This window comes from Danio rerio, chromosome 10, assembly GCF_052040795.2.
Source record: "Danio rerio strain M-AB ecotype USA chromosome 10, GRCz13ab, whole genome shotgun sequence".
In the NCBI taxonomy this organism is placed as follows: Eukaryota; Metazoa; Chordata; class Actinopteri; order Cypriniformes; family Danionidae; genus Danio; species Danio rerio.
The window spans coordinates 40,273,425-40,289,972 of record NC_141030.1 but is presented as its reverse complement, the minus strand read 5'-3'; the positions used below and the strand labels follow the sequence as shown (position 1 = coordinate 40,289,972).

At 37.1% G+C, this 16,548-nt stretch overlaps 1 protein-coding gene across 11 annotated transcripts in view; it reads left to right on the top strand.

The window, feature by feature from the left end:
• slc1a3b (solute carrier family 1 member 3b) overlaps positions 1-16,548 on the top strand; it is a 37,681-nt gene that overhangs the window by 5,968 nt on the left and 15,165 nt on the right. For all 11 annotated transcript variants that reach the window (XR_015500440.1, XR_015500439.1, XR_015500438.1 and 8 more), the window contains 6 exons: positions 2,094-2,298; positions 2,378-2,420; positions 10,680-10,951; positions 13,862-14,095; positions 14,589-14,783; positions 16,138-16,272. Coding sequence is in view for 3 of the 11 variants with exons in the window: in XM_087269530.1 (XP_087125656.1) it covers positions 2,094-2,298; positions 2,378-2,420; positions 10,680-10,951; positions 13,862-14,095; positions 14,589-14,783; positions 16,138-16,272 (1,084 nt within the window). In the remaining 8 variants the exon portion in view is untranslated. The remainder of the gene's footprint in view (positions 1-2,093; positions 2,299-2,377; positions 2,421-10,679; positions 10,952-13,861; positions 14,096-14,588; positions 14,784-16,137; positions 16,273-16,548) is intronic.

The window sequence follows — 16,548 nt, the reverse complement described above, 5'->3', positions numbered from 1 at the left end:
TAATAGCAAAAATGTCTATAATTTTTATTGATTAACCAGTTATAGAGTAAATACCCAACAGTCGTAATTAATTGTAGTTTAAATGATTTAATTGTTATTTATTATTACTAGTACTCCTTCCGCACAACATGAGCAATTTCTTCAGCATGACATGTGTGCACTGGACTGTTTGCTGTTTATCTGGAGACACAGAGAGGATGAAAGAGCTCTGAAACAGGCAGGTGGAGGAGTTTCCCAAGCCTGGAAAGAGAGACAGACACAGAGAGAGAGAGAAAGGCAGAGAGAGAAAGAGAGTGGTTGAGATACTCCACATATGAACAGAGCTAGGAACTTGAACTTGAACAGATGCTGAAGTTTGGGCCCCCAGGAGGACAAGAGGACCAAACAATGGCTGAATTCTCTTTCTGCTCTGGGGATCAGAACTGCAGAAAAGCCTGCATTACTTTTAAAATCTTTTAGCAAGTGAGAGTTTTAGTCAGGACTACTACAATGATTGCCGTGAAAGCAACACAGTTTAGTCTTTTTTTTTTTTTAAATAAAAAATAAGGATTATATCACCATTTAAAATATCAATGAACAAACTAATAACATTGTAGTTCTTGATTCTGATTGGTTGAGCCATGTTCAAAGCTTCAAACAAACACTTGTGATTGTTGCTTGGAAATCTGCCATCAGCTAAAGCTAAAGAAACTTACTGTTACCTTCACCTGTGACCTACACTGTAAAACGTTCCACATAGTTCCTTCATGTTGTCCCAACACAAATCGATTAAGTTAACTTAATAATTTGTACAAATTTAAGTGGATTCAGTAAGTTGGAACAGGCAGCAAAAGTACTTTTGTTTTAGTGTATATGAAATAATCAATTTATTCAATTCATCTTTGTTTCTATAGCACTTTTACAATGTAGATTGTGTCAATGCAGCTTCACATAGAAGATTATAGTAAATTATAGTGTCAGTTCAGTTTTCAGTGTTGCAGTTTAGTTCAGTTCAGTGTGGTTTAATTTTCACTGCTGAGGGATCAAACACTGAAGAGCAAATCCATCGATGCGCAGTTCCCGAACCATGCAAGCCAGTGGCGACAGCGCCGAAAAGAAAAAACTTCACCAATCGGCAAAAGTGAAGAATTAAAAAACCTCGAGACAAACTAGACTCAGTTGGGCCTGACCATTCCTCCTATGGCCAAACGTCTTGTGCAGAGCACTGGACGTCCATAGTGGAGTAGCTGCAGGTGGGAGAGGTCACCGGCTGATACACAGGCTGTCCCTTCTGGATCAATGCGAAGAAGTAAATGTGAGTCCAAAACTGCTGCAAATCTTGCTTAATGTCCAAGTGATGAAAGTGTGTTTTCTACAGGTGGTTTGTCAAACACACTCATCTGTGTGAGGCACACATCAAAAAATCTTTTTTTTTTGAGATATTGAGTGATTGTAAGAAAGTGTCTGGTTCAAATGTTCAAAACTGCTGCCATCCTCGCTTAAAATGTCAGAGTGATAGAAGAGTGTGCTTTCTACAGTTGGTTTGTCAAGCCCACTGACCTGTGTGAGTCACACTTTAGAAATGCACAGTGTTTTTTTTACGAGATTTGCAGTATTCATTTATTCATTTTCTTGTCGGCTTAGTCCCTTTATTAATCCGGGGTCGCAACAGCGGCACGAACCACCAACTTATCCAGCAAGTTTTTGCGCAGCGGATGCCCTTCCACCCGCAACCCATCTCTGGGAAACATCCACACGCACACACACTCATACACTATGGACAATTTAGCCTACCCAACTCACCTGTACCGCATGTCTTTGGACTGTGGGGGGAAACCGGAGCACCCGGAGGAAACCCACGCGAAGGCAGGGAGAACATGCAAACTCCACACAGAAACGCCAACTGAGCCGAGGTTCGAACCAGCGACCTTCTTGCTGTGAGGCGACAGCACTACCTACTGCGCACTGCCTCGCCCGAGATTTGGAGTAATTGTAAGAAAATGTATGATGCAAACTGTTGCTAGTGTGGGTTAAAGTGTCTAAAAGAGTTGATGAAAGAGTGTGATTTCTACAGGTGGTTTGTCAAGCCCACTCACCTGTATGTTTCTTTCTAGGCATGGCAGCGCTGGACAGCCGAGCTTCTGGGAAGATGGGCATGCGTGCGGTCATTTACTACATGACCACCACCTTCATCGCAGTGTTCATTGGCATCATCATGGTCCTGATCATCCACCCAGGCAAAGGCTCAAAAGATGAGTTCACCAAACAGCAGAAGATCGAGCAGGTCAGCCCGGCCGATGCCTTCCTGGACCTCATCAGGTAATGGGACGACCAGCCAGACTGCCAAAATACTCAAATTAACCCGGCACTCAATTTAATATATACACTCTTTCTTCAGAAACATGTTTCCTCCTAATCTGGTTCAAGCCTGCACTCAACAGGTGAGGATTATTTTTTACTTTATTGTGGTACTTAGAAATTGTTCAATTTTGTTTTATGTTATTCTGGATAATCATAAAGAATTATTAAAAGCTCACTTTCTCTTGCACACATTTAAAAAATAAAATATCGGTCTTGTTCAGGGGTGCCCAAATGTTTTTTTATGAAGCGTCAAAAACCAAACCTAATTGAGGGTTGTGATCCGAAGGGAACTATAGCAGCCATGGTTAATTTCCTAATTTATTTAATAATGTTTAAAAATAATTAGAAAACAGTGCTTTATATTAACTAATACAGCACACTTTTTACATTTGATAATGAACATATTACAGTGAAAACAAAAACAATCGCATTTATGACAGAATGGAGTTACACTAGTTTTTGCCTTGATTTGCTTACCGATGTCTTCTGCCAGGCCTGGATTGGCTAATCGGGAGGACCGGGAGAATTCCCGGTGGGCCGGTCTGTTTTTTGGCCGCGAGGGCCGGTGTCCCTAGTTCCAGAATCTGTAGCTCTCAGCAGTCACACTTTTAAAAAATAATTTATTTATTTACTTGACCACAGCCTTCTTATTCATTATTTTACCACAGCTCCGCTCTTTTTATCTATTTTCTCGTAGCCTCGTGAGCAGGATGCAGCCTGCAGGTTAAAGATGATATAACTAGATAAGTCACCATTCAATGTACAGCTGTTGTGGTACAGTGATTAGTACGTTAGATTATGACGCGGCCAACCTGGGTTCGGTCCTTGTCTGAGTAACAATTTTTTTTTTTTCATTTTTATTGTTAAGACATAATACTGTTAGGGTTGTTGAACATTTGAAGTTCTAAAAGAGCTGTTTTCTCAAAAAAAGACGTGATAGTGTAATTAGAAACTGAATTGGAAATAACCTTATTTTAATATAGTCAGTGGTGAACTGAGGTGGGCCGGTCTGAGGCTTGAAACTCCAGGGCTGAAAAAGAGTCCCACTCCGGCCCTGTCTTCTGCATAGTTCTTTATGCATCGAGGGACGTTATTAAAAATCAGATTTATTTACAATAATAAATTAAAACATTTTATTTCAGTTTACTTTATTTGTAGCTGAGCAATAAAACAAATCAACTAAAAAAGGTTATGTCAAATTAGAAATGATGAGCTCTTTTAAAGGCATTTGCCACATCCCTCTCCGTCCTTCTCACTCTCTTTTCAGATGGGATTGTGGACCAAATCAAAGGTTACAATGGGCCAACTTTGGCACATAGTCCCTACTTTTGGGCATCTCTGCTCTTGCCTATAATGATGTCACTAAAAACAAAAATAATATAAGTATGCTTAAACAATTAAAATTAATTCTATTTATTTTGACAAGCTAAATAATAATAAAAATAATACTCTTAATGTAGGTTTAAGAATATTAAAGCCTGTAAAAGATGATTAAAGTACTATTACAATTTTACAAAAATTAAATGTTTCTGTATTTTAAAAGCTTAATGTTGAATTATAACTTTCTGAAAGGAGCGACACAGTGGTTTAGTGGTTAGCACTGTCGCCTCACAGCAAGAAGGTATCTGGTTCAAGTCCCAGCTGGGTCAGTTGGCATTTTTGTGTAGAGTTTGCATGTTCTCCCCGTGTTGGTGTGGGTTTTCTCTGGGTGCTCCGGTTTCCCCACAGTCCAAAGACATGCGCTATAGGTGAATTGAATAAACTAAACTGGCTGTAGTGTATGAGTGTACATGTGAGAATGTATGGGTGTTTTCCAGTACTGGGTTGCAGCTGAAAGAGCATCCGCTGCACAAAACATATGCTGGATAAGTTGGCAGTTCATTCTTCTGTAGCACCCTCTGATAAATAAAAGGACTAAGCTGAAAATAAAATCAATGAATGCATGTATTAACTTTCTGAAAGCAATGGTTAAATAAAGGATTTGCTTGCCTGAAATAATAATCTTTACAAAAATATAAAATCTTTTTACAATTCATTTCATACTACAAATATAGAAAAGTTAATAATCAAACAATAATTAAAAAACTAAAAGTGACTATTAAATGCGCCTTCATAACCTTAAAGAAGTTAAATAGCAATTTACCGAAAACAAAACAAGCAAACAATAAATAATATGTTAAAGCAATTGTGCCAAAAATGGTTGCAATACAGACTCTTTGTGAAAACGTAGCCCTGTATACAGTACATTTCTGGAGAGTGTGAATTAAGTAGCCAGAGTTAGATATGGCTGCATTTCGTCTTTAAAACGAACGCTATCGGGCGGTATGACACAGCCGATGGCTTCTGTTTCTTATCACGCTACCAGCTGACCGCTTACCTCCGTGTGGACGGCTTTTCCACTATTACTAGTTTTTGTCCAGTGGCTCGCAGTGTACATCAGCAGACTTGAGACACAGAGAGGGGTTCGAGTCCAGTAAAGAACGGTTACAGAAATCAGGTAAAACAAAAACAGAAACCAAAAAATTAAACAAACAGGTTAATAACAAGGTGACAATGTGGTAAAATCTAAAATAGGGTAAAAATTAGCAGATGGCTTGTCTTTTTCTGGATTGCTTTTAAAAACCCTTGGTTGGGTTTAGGGAAGGGGTTGATCGGGTCAATCGGTGCTTTTGAAAACACTGTCGAATGTCACTCACGAGAGAAATCTGACACGTGAAGAAGGGTACACAGCGGCCTCTGGTGCATTTGCAAAAACAGCAAAAAAAACGTAGATCCTGGGATGTATTTTGTGTTCTCCAGAAATGTATATAGGGGTGCGTATTGATAACGAACTTAGGTTGCATGTATTTAATATTATGCAATAATACAATGTTATTAAACATATAGTATATTCAACAAAAAAAGTAAATCACAAATATTTATGTAAAAATGAATATTGCCTCTATTGCCTCACAGCAAGAAGGTTGCTAGTCGAGCCTCGGGTGGGTCAGTTGCTGTTTTTGTGTGAAATTTGCATGTTCTCCTTGTGTTTGTGTGTGGGTTTCCTCTGTGGGTTTGCTCCAGTTTCCCCCACAAGTCCAAAGACATGCGCTGTAGGTGAATTGGGTAAGCTTAATTGTCCGTAGTGTATGTGTGTGAATGAGTGTGTGGGTGTTTCCCAGTGATGTGTTGCAGCTGGAAGGGCACCCGCAGTGTAAAACATATGCTGGATAAGTTGGCGGTTCATTCCGCTGTGGCGACCAGAGATTAATATATAGGTAAAAATGTACTGCATCATAGCAAAAAAGTCAAGTAGTAGACAGACGTTTAATATTTGTTAATATACACTGGGAGATACAAAAGATACACTGGGGTGAAGCATGCGTCTCTCTCTGTTCAGCAGGAAACCAATTTATCATCTCACTTTATCAGATTTGATGACATCTTAAAGCACAAAAAATGAATATTTATCCTTTTTGGATCTAAAGTGTTTTTTTCTGGGAGGCCTTGAATTACTGTTGACAATGCTGACAACATTTCATATTTCTTCCTGCTGTTGCTGGCCCAAGCGAGTGGACTTAGCATGTGAAGAACAGACGTTTTCCGTTGAGCATTTAGAGATTCTGGCTTGAGCTGGAGCCAGTCGCCGGCTGAGAGCTTTGGCACAGCTGAGATTGAGCCACAGCCGGGTATAATGGCACAGAAACGGCCAGACAATGACCCTGACAGAGGCTCACAGTCTGTCCGGACACACTCCACTGGGACGCCCTGTAGTCAAGCAGACTAAAAAAAAACGCATATCTCACACACACTGAAAAGAGCCGTTCTCTGAATCAGTTTCTAGTGATCCAAATCCACACATCAAACTAGAGATGACAGTTTCACAAATTCTCATGACCGATCATCGGCGGCGACAAAGTTGCTGGTTCGAGTCCCAGCTTGACCACTTGGCATTTCATGTGTGGAGTTTGCATGTTCTCCTCGTGTTGGTGTTGGTTTCCTCTGGGTGCTCCAGTTTCCCCCACAGTCCTAAGACACAAGCTATCATTGAACTTGCATAAACTAAATTGCCTGTATTGTATGAGTGTGTGTGTATGGGTGTTTCCCAGTACTGACAGGGTTTCTGCAGGGTCCTAAAAAGCCTTAAAAATTATTTTTACTGAAATATTGTGTTGTAGGTCTTCAATCTTTTTGAAACAGGTCCTAATTTTTCTTTGTTCATGTATTGCTACCCAATCTGGCCAAAATTCATACAATCACCAGCAATACATCTCAATAAAACTTTAAACTTTTTTTTTAAACAGCAGTTTTAAACTCATAATGGTTTAATTATTTTCCTTACAATAACATTTGTTTTAAAGTTTTTATTTTAATAAGTAAAGTTTTAATAAGTAAAGTATTTACTGCTTAGGACATCGACCTGGACAGGATGTTGTGCATCATTTAGTTAATTAAAGTAAAAAAAAATAAAAAGCATTTTGACAAAATATTAAAAATATTTTGCTAAGAAAAAAATATAAAATATAAAAATATATATATAATTGTATTATTAAATATATTAAATTATAATATTTCTTTTGATAGGGCAAAAATATATATATTTTCCATCTGGGCCATTGGAAAACAATCCTTAGCCTTTAGCCCTTAATGAGTCTAAAATTTCACTTATAATGGTCTTGAAAATGTCTTAAATTTAACTCTGTGAAACCTGCAGTAACTCTGACTGGGTTTGGACTGGAAGAGCAACTGCTGTGTAAAACATATGCTGGAATAGTTGGCGGTTCATTCCCCTGTGGTAACCTGATAAATAAGGGACTAATCTGAAGGAAAAATTAATAATAGTATAATATTCTCAGATAAAATGGTTTCACTGTAAATAAAAGATCAGTAGTATTGTAAATATCAATGATTGATAATTATTTACAACTATTTAATGATTAAATAATATAAACAAATAGTATAAAATGAGTCAATATTGTCATCTCAGGTGTTCTCACTCTTACCTTGTGGATGTGTGCATCCAAAAGAGTAAATAGTTTTTGTTATTGTGTGCTGTATTCTGTTCAAATCTGCATTTTAAGATCTGAATAATGTGACAAGGCAAAAATTCATAATCATCTATGATGTGTTAAAGGCTCATGCTATTTGTTAAGGAAGTCTTACAGCGGTTGCAAGACTTGGCTCAAAGATGTGGCGTGCATAACAGTTGGAAGTATCGCACACCAGGGGCCTCATGTATCAACGCTGCGTACGCACAAAAACTTTGCCTACACCAGGTTTCCAGATCATGTTTGGATTTACTAACGATGGAATTAACGTGAAAATGTGCGTTGGTCTACGCCAATTCATGCCTGGCGTACGTGTATTTCTTGTGTGTGTTTGTTTTATTTCTATTGGCTACTTCTAGAGGCAATTGTGTTAAATTGCACACTACAAAGTATCTTTAAGCTGTGCAATGGCTGTATGGGACGGGATCATCCGCATGTCTAGCAGGTATATAAGGTTTCCATAACATGCAGTTGACCAGCCAAACATTCATTCATTCGTTCATTCATTTTCTTGTTGGTGTAGTCCCTTTATTAATCCGGGGTCGCCACAGCGGAATGAACCGCAACTTATCCAGCAAGTTTTTTACGCAGCGGGTGCCCTTCTAGCTGCAACCCATCTTTGGGAAACATCCATACACACATTCACACACACACTCATACACTACGGACAATTTAGCCTACCCAATTCACCTGTACCGCATGTCTTTGGACTGTGGGGGAAACCGGAGCACCCGGAGGAAACCCACGCGAAGGCAGGGAGAACATGCAAACTCCACATAGAAAAGCCAACTGAGCCGAGGCTCGAACCAGCGACCCAGCGACCTTCTTGCTGTGAGGAGTCAGCACTACCTTCTGCGCCACTGCCTCGCCCACCAGCCAAACATTAAAGCGAAATTTGCAGCGATCGCCGGTTTTCCCAATCTAATCAGAACGATTGACTGCGCGCACATTGCTATAAAGACGCCATCTGTAGACAAATTTGCATACGTGAATCAGAAACATTTCCATTCAATAAATGTGCAAATGTGATGCTCAAATGCGCTTAACAAATATTGTAGCATGGTGGCCTTGGTCAACCCTTGATTAATTCATCCTCACAAACAGCATGGTTGGGATGAGGCTCCAAGGTGGCAGGCACTCGGTCAGTTGTAGAGCGGGCGATTGGGTAGCTGAAATGCCGGTGGTGCTGCCTCGATAAGAGCGGAGGGGTGCTGCTATACCGCCCCAAGAAAGTGTTCCTCTATTACATCTGTGTCTCTTACACACACGGATACTACTCCAGACAGTGAAGTGTCACCCACAATTGAGGCAACTCTCTCCTCAAAGGGTGTTAGTTCAGCATCCCCTGTTCACCCGCCTGTTTGGTTCACACTTTGACGGTGTGCCGCTGTTCTCCTCTTAACCTGCACCATTTCTTTTTCAGTTCACTCACAGTGCGATGTTCAGACCCCACTGCGTTAACTGCTTCACTTTTCTCCGGTCAACCACCAATAGAAGCACCTCCAATCCACATTCTGTGAAGTTTCTCTTCTTGTTTGCTTTTGCCATTGCTTTTTTGTTTGGTTTAGCCAAAGTAGAGTCATTATTATATTTACACAGGGGAGGAGGCCGGGAGGGGTTTTGTGCTCCTGCACGTGCACTCAGTTCATGTTAATTCGGATGTACAAAGAGGATATACGTGGGATTACGTGTACGCAGTGTTTCATACATCTGAATTTTTTACTGCGTACGCACATTTACAGCTTTGTCCGTACGCAATGTTTTAGTATTAATTCAACGCAAGTCTTTGTACATGAGGCCCCAGGTGCGCACATTCAAATGATATTTAATATGAAACTATTCAGATTTCTATGCAGAAATATGAGCAGGGTCCTGAGACGTAGCTGGCGCCGCAGACAGCTGCTGACTTTCTGCGCTGGTGTGCATACACTGATAGAAATCTATGTTTAGAACTGTAGGCGGAGAGCATCCAGTGTGCAACCTCCTTTATTGTTGTCTAAAGTATTGACTGATACCTAAAAGTAGTGAAATTTTAAAAGCATAAATTTCCTGTAACATTCGTAACATTTGAGCGCTGTTGAGCAGCTTCTTAAATATTGCTGATTTTCCATTGTCTTTACAAACACAACAGAAATATATGTGATTGGCTACAATGATAATCACTTCACACTCTTCACCGAGCATGCACAGAACACTGAAGCATCTAACCAAGGATTCATGAGCAAATATTTGAGCGATCTGCTGACTGGCAACCTTAAAACGCTCCCATGGTCATTTATCTTTGTATCCCATGCCTGTCACACATACATTAATAAATTAATAAAGGGACTATGCCGAAGGAAACTGAATGGATGAATTAATATTATTATAATTATTTACAAAGGATAGAATAAATAGTGTACATTAGACAAAGCTGCAAATAATTTAGCAGACAGTTTAGCCTTTTAAAATAAATAGCCATTATAAAGAAATTGAATCCGGTTATCAAATCTCATTAACCTTTTCAGCACTGCATAATTGAAACATTCTGATTAAAGAGCAGCAAATTAATCTCTTAAGATTTTTTGTTTGATTACATTAAATGACAGAGGTAAAGAGACCTCTTGTGGTCGTTTTTCTGTTAAGGTGTGGGTGTCTGTGTTTGTGGGCGTCTATGTGCATGTGTCTGTGTGTTAAAGGGCCAGCTGATTGCGCCGGGATTGAAAACACAGACATATGGTCGGTTCTCACTGTTATAAACAGCGTATTTGTTTTTGACCTTTTTTGGGGCTGCAGTCAGAGTCTGATGGTCGTCTATTTTTTCTTGAGTCCGGCCAGGATCAGAATAGAGCTAACAAGATGCTGTTTAGTGAAATTAGTTAAAAAATAAATATATGGGGTATGATTCCCGCTTCGGGTGCGAGAGTTATTCTGTAGTATCTGGATGCAGCCTTTATGATGCAAGCTGAGATTGCATCACTCAGCGATGCAATGTCAGACACAATGGACTCTATGGAGATTTGGAGCATTGGTGAAGTTGTTAGAGTGGCTGACTATAGAATTGGTAACCTAGTAACCAACAGTAAACAAGGCTCGCACAATAGAGACAGCTGATTGGTCGCATGGGTTTGATGTTCGATTCATCAGAGTTTATTTCGGCAAGTGTTTCCATCTCACATTATTCACCTTTATACACCAAAGTTTGGTGTATTGTTGTAATTTGGTGCATCGATTTTTAAAGTATTATTGACAATTGATTAATTGTTGATTAATTGTTGGCATCTCTAAACCAAAGATTAATCTTCTTGCTCATTTTTCTTCCTCCTCCTGTAGTTTAAGACTCAGTATGGCAAGAGGATCATCCACGTGAAGATGATTGTGAACGATTCGATCTTCAACTTGACGAACGCTACGCAGGAGATCGCTCAGGAGGAGGTGATTCCTCTGTCGGGCACCACCAACGGCGTCAACGCTCTCGGCCTGGTGGTGTTTTCAATGTGTTTCGGCCTGATAATCGGGAACATGAAGGAACAGGGACAGGCTCTCCGAGATTTCTTCGACTCCCTCAATGAGGCCATCATGCGACTTGTTGCTATTATTATGTGGTGAGTGACTCATTCCAGACACACAAACAGGAGCAAACTGTGGGGGAAAAGTAAACTAGTTTAGAAACTGTGTTAATGTAGCCTACGGCAGATCTTTATTTTTTTTTTTCCTCTTCATTTTTTATTTTTAATAATGAGCTTACAATAAATCACACTAGTGCACATAACATCTGAACATATACACTATGGTCAATTTTAGCATACCCAATTAACCTGTACAGCATGTCTTTGGACTTTGGTCTTTGGGGGAAACCTTACTACCCAGAGGAAACCTACGTGAACACGGGGAGAACATGCAAACTCTACACAGAAATGCCAACTGACCCAGCCGAAGCTTGAACCAGCGACCTTCTTGCTGTTAGGCAACAGCACTGCCTACTGCGCCACTGCGTCGCCTATATTATATTATATTATATTATATTATATTATATTATATTATATTATATTATATTATATTATATTATATTATATTATATTATATTATATTAATGCTTGGAAAAAAGTTGATGCTTTTGTTAAACAAGCAAGTAAATATTAAATAGCTAACTTACTATTCATCAACAAATGTATCAGTTTTAACAAACATTAAGCAGCACAGTTGATCTAACACTGATTATAATAAGAAAAGTTAAATACATATTATAATTACTTTTTGAAGGATCATGTGAAGTCTGGGATAACCATGCTGAAACTTCAGAAATAAATAACATTTCAAACAATTTAAAATAGAAAGCAGTTATTTCATTATAACATTTAAAACTAGCACAGTGTATTTTTGATCTTCTAAATGTAGCTGTGCCGGTCATAAGTGTTTTTTTTTTGTATTTAACAAGACCATACATAGTAATATATAATACAGAATAAATAAACAATTACAGACTATCTTAGTTTTTTTGTTTTACTACTATCCCCTTAAAATGAAATAAAATAAATAAAATTTATTAATTTAAACTAACATATCCTCTGAGAAAAAAAATATGATTAAAAATGGAAAAAATAAATTAATAAATAATAATAATAATTTTTTAAAATGTGCAAGTTTACCAATAAAAAAGTAAAAAAAAAGAATTAGAAAAGAGAAAAGATAAAGAGATCGATATTTCCTCTTTTCAGTTATTTAATTTACTGTCTATCAGAGCTAAAAATGCCTTTTAAAAGCATTTAAAATGATTAGCAGTGATTGTGTTTGTATCAATATTAACCATTATGATATAACTTCCTCAGTAAATATTTATCTGTGTTTATTTAATGCCAGTTTGTTTATGATAAGGTTTTGATTACAGTAAAAAAAAATCAGCCTTAACAACAAATTGATTTGTCAAGTACATGGCTAAAGAAAAAGAAATTCATCAGATTCATCACACAAAAGCCTCAGCGTAATTTGCTGCAAAATTAGATTGATTTTCTCATTGTCTGGGCAGAAATGCTCTCATTTTGAGTGACCCTTTTTTCCTAACCCTTTTTTTTTCCATCTGCATGAGTAGCTTAGTGACATTTTAGGAAATCTTATTAACAAGCATGGATGTTTCTGGATGCCTTAGTTTCATACAGATTTCTAAACATAATAGTTTTAATAACTTGTTTCTAATAACTTATTTCTTTGCCATCTTTGCCATGATGACAGTACAGAATATTTTACTAGATATTTTTCAAAATGCTAGCATTCAGCTTAAAGTGACATTTAAAGGCTTAATTAGGTTAACTGGGCAAGTTAGGATAATTAGGCAAGTCGTTGTATGGATGGTTTGTTTCAAGACCATAGATTTGCTTTTGATATTGGTGGGTAATTTGACACCAACCTCCACACCCCAATTATAAGATTTAAATGTAACTTCACATTTAAACTGTAAAGTAAAAGGAATTTCTGACAAAACAGGTAGTTTAATAAAGACTTCCGTTTACTGAGAGCTTATTTGTGCATAATCACTTACCGCCACACCTGAACACCATTTTTGCAAGTAAACATGTCTGAATTGTTGGACTTTTCTCCAAGTCCTCAACATGCTTAAGCCGGTCGGAGGCAGTAAATAATTTCAATTGTTTAATATCAAGAGCACGTGGAGGACTTGGGAAAAGTCCAACAGTACCTTAAGCTAAAAGATGACTTTACATGTCCATATTCTGTTCCTTCCCTGAGCATGTAAACAAAACAACACATGTTCAATTTTGCGCTTAAAAAATAAAAATAATTAAATAAGTAATAAATAAATAAAATAAAATAAACTATTAGAAAAAACAACAAGATTAAATCAAGCATGTCTGACAATGCAAAACTACATTTAAATGATTTTACTTTGACAAGGAAAGGGGGAGGCATATGACACAATGAACATTTTATCTCGATTGTTGTTTTTTATTAACAAATTCAAAAAAAGAAATTATTAATTGCACATCCCTGATTACTATTTTGGTGGACTTGTAGCGAACTTGACTTCAAGTGCCTTACACTTTTCTTTGAAACGTAGCTGCTTATGTCCATTCTCACGCGAGTCTTGCACAGTAAGCCTGACTGAAAAACTTCGACTGAGCATTATTTTATTTTGGAGGCGAATAAATTATTGGTGGGAACATTTCCTTAATTGGTGGATATTGGTGGAGACACGTCCCCTCTGGTCATACTCATTCCACACCCTTGGTTTGTTCTGTAGACAACCGGAAAAACATATTGATTATGGGGGGCTAATAATATTGACCTTAAAATGATTAATTAAAAACTGCATTTATTCTAGCTGAAATAAAACAAATAAGACTTTCTCCAGAAGAAAAAATATTATAGGAAATACTGTGAACAATGTCTTGCTCTATTAAACATCATTTGTGAAATATTTGAAAAAAAATTCACAGGAGAGATAATAATTTTGACTGTGCATAAATCCTACAGTATGTTTAAACATCATATCATATCCTCAGGTACGCACCTATTGGTATCCTCTTCCTGATTGCTGGTAAAATCGTGGAGATGGATGACATCACAGCGATGGGCGGTCAGCTGGGCATGTATACGGTTACGGTGATCATCGGCCTCATGATACACGGCATAATCATTCTGCCCACTTTATACTTCGTCATCACTCGCAAAAACCCCTTCATCTTCATCACGGGTTTGCTGCAGGCTCTCATCACAGCTCTCGGCACCTCGTCCAGGTACGCCACTTTATTATTCATATTTCTATATATATATATGTATATTGATACTGAAATATTTGAAATAATACAATATTGTTATGTTATAGCCAGTGATGGTTGTCAGTAATACTGTAAAAGTTACAAGTGCACTGTAAAATATTAATTACATTTGTGCTGCAAAATTTAAGCAAAGTTGTCATAGGTAATTTACAGTGCTCTTGTACATTTCCCAGTAATACTGTAAAAATACTGTAAAATTTACTAGCGCACTGTAAATGTTTAACTTTAATTGTGCTGTAAAACTACAACACAGTTGTAATTGTTCATTTACAGTGCACTTGTAACTTTTAAAGTAATACAGGTAACCAAAATTGCCAGTAATACTGTAAATTCTACAGCAATATTTTACAGTGTAGAAATTCCAGTGTTGTGACAACTCTATGTCTGACATCATGGGAAGATTTGACAGCTATTTCACAGTTTTTATTTATTTTTTATTATTGTCCACCAGCTCTGCCACTCTTCCCATTACCTTTAAATGCCTGGAGGAGAATAATAAAGTGGACAAACGCGTGACTCGATTTGTTCTTCCTGTTGGAGCCACCATCAACATGGACGGAACAGCTCTGTATGAAGCCCTGGCAGCCATCTTTATCGCCCAGGTGAACAACATGGAAATGAACTTCGGGCAGATCATAACTATTAGGTGGGTTATTTTCAAATCAAATCATTCATTTATTCCTTTTCCTTCTGCTTAGTCCCTTTATTCATCAGGGGTCGCCACAGCGGAATGAACCGCCAACTTATCCAGCATATGTTTTACACAGCGGATGCCCTTCCTGCTGCAACCCAGTTTTGGGAAACACCCATACACACTCATTTACATATACACTTTGGACAATTTAGTTTATTCAATTCACCTATAGCGCATGTCTTTGGACTGTGGGGGAACCAGAGCACCCGGAGGAAACCCACATGAACACAGTGAGAACATGCAAACTCCACACAGAAATGGCAACTGGCCTAGCTTGGACTCGAACCAGTGACATTTTTGCTGTGAAGCGACTGTGAGTCACTGTGTCGCCTTCACATATAATATTTTTTTTTTTAATAAAATAAAATAAAATAAATTAATTAAATATAAAGAAAAATGAAATAAAAATAAATTAATAAAAATAAAATAAAAATGTTTTTGAATAAAAACTAAATTAAACTAAATTAAACAGAAATAAAAAATGTAATTATAAGAAATTTATAAATTAAATAAATAAGAAATTTAATTAAAAACAAAATAAAATAAATAAAAATGTTAAAAATAATAAAATAAAAAATGCTGATGTATGAATTAGTGTTACACTAATAATCTTATTTTAATCATATTTTCATATATCATAGATCATATATGATATTTGCGATTATAACCAAATACCAGTATCAATTATAGTTTGCGATTTCAAACTTGCTATTGAAACTGTGTGCGTTGAAAAGAGTTTAACATTTTTAAATCACAACAAATCAAAACCATTTTTTTATATATTTTAAATTTTTACAAGACCCAGCAACTGGTATGTGTGTGTATGTGTGTCTGTGCTGTTTTTTAAGTCCATGTAATTAATTCTAAACAGCTTCAGCTGTGTGTGTTAGCAATCAGCGGAACAGAAACAGGTGTGGGTGAGTGGTGCATGACAGGATTTCTAGTCCTGAGTGAAAGTGAATGATTCCCAGCAATCTACAAGCCTGAATCACTGGTGATTGTGACAACACTGGCTCTTCATCTATGTTCAGACAGTCACAATATATATTTTTGCACTTTTTGCTGTTTGGTTGAGCACCCATTTAAAGTGATGTGCATGCGTTTGTGCTTATTTCATATATAATTAAAAGAAATAACTTGTTTTTTTAACATGCATTTCTATTTCTAGATTATACTGACACTCATCTCAGGCAGCCTCTAAATCTAAAAAAAAAATCTGATTGGGATTGATAACAATATTGTGCAGCTTTTTAAATGAAGAGCTGTTGATTTGGCTGAATAATTGATATGTGTATTATTAATGTAGCATCACGGCCACTGCTGCAAGTATCGGAGCGGCTGGAATTCCACAGGCTGGTCTGGTCACCATGGTGATTGTGCTGACTTCAGTTGGACTCCCAACCGATGACATCACCCTAATCATTGCAGTTGATTGGTTCCTGTGAGTGACCTCATACTGAATCTTGATTTCATCTCTTTTTCTCTCAGTCTATATCTATTAACATTTAATAGAATAAAATTAAACATCAGAAAAATAAATTATAATAATAAAAAAAATGCATTTTCTGTACTTATATATGATTTATTATTTTATTTTTTCTTGATTTTATTTCATGATTTATTATGATGTTTGAGGAAAATGTACTTTTTGTTTTATTCGGTGAACTACTGATGCCATTTTTTACCTAATTTATTTTTAATTAATATTAATTAATAT